The sequence below is a fragment of the Salmo trutta genome, unplaced genomic scaffold, assembly GCF_901001165.1.
Source record: "Salmo trutta unplaced genomic scaffold, fSalTru1.1, whole genome shotgun sequence".
Taxonomy (NCBI): domain Eukaryota; kingdom Metazoa; phylum Chordata; class Actinopteri; order Salmoniformes; family Salmonidae; genus Salmo; species Salmo trutta.
This window is the reverse complement of record NW_021823104.1, coordinates 1,828,306-1,831,892: the sequence shown is the minus strand read 5'-3', so window position 1 is coordinate 1,831,892 and position 3,587 is coordinate 1,828,306. Positions and strand designations below refer to the sequence as shown.

Genomic DNA, 3,587 nt, shown 5'->3' with positions numbered 1-3,587 from the left:
GAAATCACTGGCCACTTTAATGTTTACAAATTATACATTATTCATCAAATGTATATACTGTATCTTAGTCTGTCACTGACATTGAGCGTCAAAATATTCATACAATTATTTTAGAGATGTGTTCATTGTTAGATATTACTGTACTGTTAGAGCTAGACACTAACAACATCTGCTAAACACGTGTATGTGACAAATAAAATTAGATTTGAGTTAGAACACTAGATCAGGTACGTATAAACAGGGCTAGATCAGGTACGTACGTATAAACAGGGCTAGATCAGGTACGTATAAACAGGGCTAGATCAGGTACGTATAAACAGGGCTAGATCAGGTACGTATAAACAGGGCTAGATCAGGTACGTATAAACAGGGCTAGATCAGGTACGTACGTATAAACAGGGCTAGATCAGGTACGTATAAACAGGGCTAGATCAGGTACGTATAAACAGGGCTAGATCAGGTACGTATAAACAGAGTTAGAACATAGATCAGGTACGTATAAACAGGGCTAGATCAGGTACGTATAAACAGGGCTAGATCAGGTACGTATAAACAGAGCTAGAACATAGATCAGGTACGTATAAACAGGGCTAGATCAGGTACGTATAAACAGAGCTAGATCAGGTACGTACGTATAAACAGGGCTAGATCAGGTACGTATAAACAGGGCTAGATCAGGTACGTATAAACAGGGCTAGATCAGGTACGTATAAACAGGGCTAGATCAGGTACGTACGTATAAACAGGGCTAGATCAGGTACGTATAAACAGGGCTAGATCAGGTACGTATAAACAGGGCTAGATCAGGTACGTATAAACAGGGCTAGATCAGGTACGTATAAACAGAGTTAGAACATAGATCAGGTACGTATAAACAGGGCTAGATCAGGTACGTATAAACAGGGCTAGATCAGGTACGTATAAACAGAGCTAGAACATAGATCAGGTACGTATAAACAGGGCTAGATCAGGTACGTATAAACAGAGCTAGATCAGGTACGTACGTATAAACAGGGCTAGATCAGGTACGTATAAACAGGGCTAGATCAGGTACGTATAAACAGAGCTAGAACATAGATCAGGTACGTACGTATAAACAGAGCTAGATCATAGATCAGGTACGTACGTATAAACAGATCAAGTTAAATGTTAGAAGTAGTTTTATGTTATGTCCACAGTCATTTCAACTAGCCAATAAAAACCACTCACTCCTCCACATCCAACACTGTAATAAACCTCCCAACACAGCAGATCAGATGTAAATAGTAGTTTTATGTTATGTCCACAGTAATATCAACTAGCCAATAAAAACCACTCACTCCTCCACATCCAACACTGTAATAAACCTCCCAACACAGCAGATCAGATGTAAATAGTAGTTTTATTTTATTCTTGGTCACATCGGTGGTAAAATACAGACAGCTGGAGCCAGGAGGTCAGAGGTCAGCAGGCTTTGCCCTGCTGGGTCAGGAGAGGAGGGGCTTAGTGGTACTTCCTCCAGCGGTCGTGCTCTGAGAGGAGGAGAGAGTGAGAATGGAGAAGTAAGGAGAGAGCGAGGGGGACAGAGAGAGCGAGGGGGACAGAGGTTAACGTCAGATCAGATTGTCCTTCACAGTGCTTTGAGGTGAATGGTATTGTGCTCCCACAGTGTCTGTACTCCCCGCCCCACTGCAGTGTCTGTACTCCCCGCCCCACTGCAGTGTCTGTACTCCCCGCCCCACTGCAGTGTCTGTACTCCCCGCCCCACTGCAGTGTCTGTACTTACTGAGATGGTCGTACTCCCACAGGTAACTGAGGGCCACATATCCAACCAGCAGCATGGCCACGCCTCCAATACCTCCCTTCTTCACGTTGATGTACTTGTTGTAATATCTGTCATGGCCTGGAGGGGGGGGGGGGACACGGACGGACGTCAACATGTTACTGTTAGGTACTGTTGGGGGGGGGGGGGGGGGGGGGCACAGCATGTTACTGTGTGTGTGTGTCAGTGTGTGTGATAACTGTCCCAGAAGTCTAACCATTGCGGATGCTGGCGAGGAGTCCATTAGGAGTAAAGTCCCTCTTGCCCATCCAGGAGCCCAGTTCTCCCAGCTTCACCTCCATCAGCCGCTTCTCACCCACCGGAACTAAGGACACAGGTACACACAATAAATACACACACACAGTCCCTCTCTCTCTCTCACACACAATCAACACGCCACCGAAGATAGTAACCATATAACTTCGTAACAATGAATGCTATGTCTTGTTAGCATTTCACTAGAGAGACCTGAGCCAGTTGTGTACAATTCTCATAATCCACGAAGATGCAATAAATTAACTGACAAGCTCTGTGTTCTCTAGATAAGCTAACTAAAAGGTTTAATAGGTAGCTAGTTCAAAGTCACGGGAGTTATGTTGAGCCTGGGTCGTTGAGACAAGGCTGTTTGTCATAACCAGTTAGCCTGTCATTAGCCAACAAGCTACAAAACGTTGCTAACTCCGACTGCATTGCAAGAGGCTAGTCCTGCAGGCTAACAAGCTTAGCTAGCTAACCTGGCTAAATACCTAGCCACCTAGCATATCGAAAGAGATGATAGTTAGCTAAAATTAGCTAGTTCAAAGTCCCAGGAGTTATGTTGAGACAAGGTGTTGTCATAACCAGTTAGCCTGTCATTAGCCAGCAAGCTACATAACGTTGCTAACTCCGACTGCATTGCAAGAGTCTAGTCCTGCAGGCTTAGCTTAGCTAACTTTTTATTTTAACAGTAACATGCAAAACATAACAGCCAGAGGTTATTCCCAAAGAAATGAGAAAACAAAAAACAGAAAACCTATTCCACATTATATCAAATCAAATACAGACATATAGCTAACTAACTTAGCTGGCTAAATACCTAGCCACCTAGCATATCGTCTGGACGCAAAACGCTGTAAAATGAGTTGAATATTTTTACAACCCTTTAGAGAAACTGTCAGGGAATATATATATATTTATATTTATTTGTTTTTTTCCCCTTCTTCTCCTCCATGTAATATACCCAAGCTGTTTTTAAAGTTGTATTTTGTCCGTTTTAATGACCATGACAGTAAAGTCCTTGACTTGACTCGTAACCATGGATTTACCGCGGCCTTCAAAAACACAACATAGAAACATTATTAACTAACTCGCTTTTTTAAAATGTAATACAATACAATGTTTCGAAGTGAAAATATGTCAGTTTAACTAATTAAAAAATAAATTAAAACCTGTAAACGTTTATTTAATTTTTTTACAGACAACCGACGTACCTATTCTGTCCGCCATCTTGTTCGGTGAAGACCGCAGTGGATGTCGGGATTAAAAATGGAAGGAGAGGATTGTGGGAGGACTGTGGTTTTGAGTCTAGATGGCATACAGCTTTTGTCAACAACAACAACAAAAAAATCACTTTTCGTAGTAAATTTAGGAGAACGTACGTAGCAGGTTAGGAGAAAAAGGTTATGATAATTAGGTTAAAGTTAGGAAAATGGTTAAGGTTAGCTAAAATGCCAAAAAATATATAATATACTTAGATGTCAATTTGACAAAAGCTGTATCCCATCTAGACATATTGCCGCTTTCCATG

General features: G+C 41.9%; 1 protein-coding gene across 1 annotated transcript; it reads right to left on the bottom strand.

Moving 5' to 3' along the window:
* Positions 1 to 1,362: 1,362 nt before the first annotated feature.
* Positions 1,363 to 3,368, bottom strand: atp5mf (ATP synthase membrane subunit f). Its single transcript, XM_029747744.1, has 4 exons — positions 3,271 to 3,368; positions 2,019 to 2,126; positions 1,766 to 1,882; positions 1,363 to 1,511 (listed from the first exon to the last, which is right to left on the bottom strand). The coding sequence occupies exons 1-4, from the start codon at positions 3,284 to 3,286 to the stop codon at positions 1,483 to 1,485; spliced, it is 270 nt and encodes an 89-aa protein (XP_029603604.1). The 5' UTR covers positions 3,287 to 3,368; the 3' UTR covers positions 1,363 to 1,482.
* Between the last annotated feature and the right edge of the window lie 219 nt (positions 3,369 to 3,587).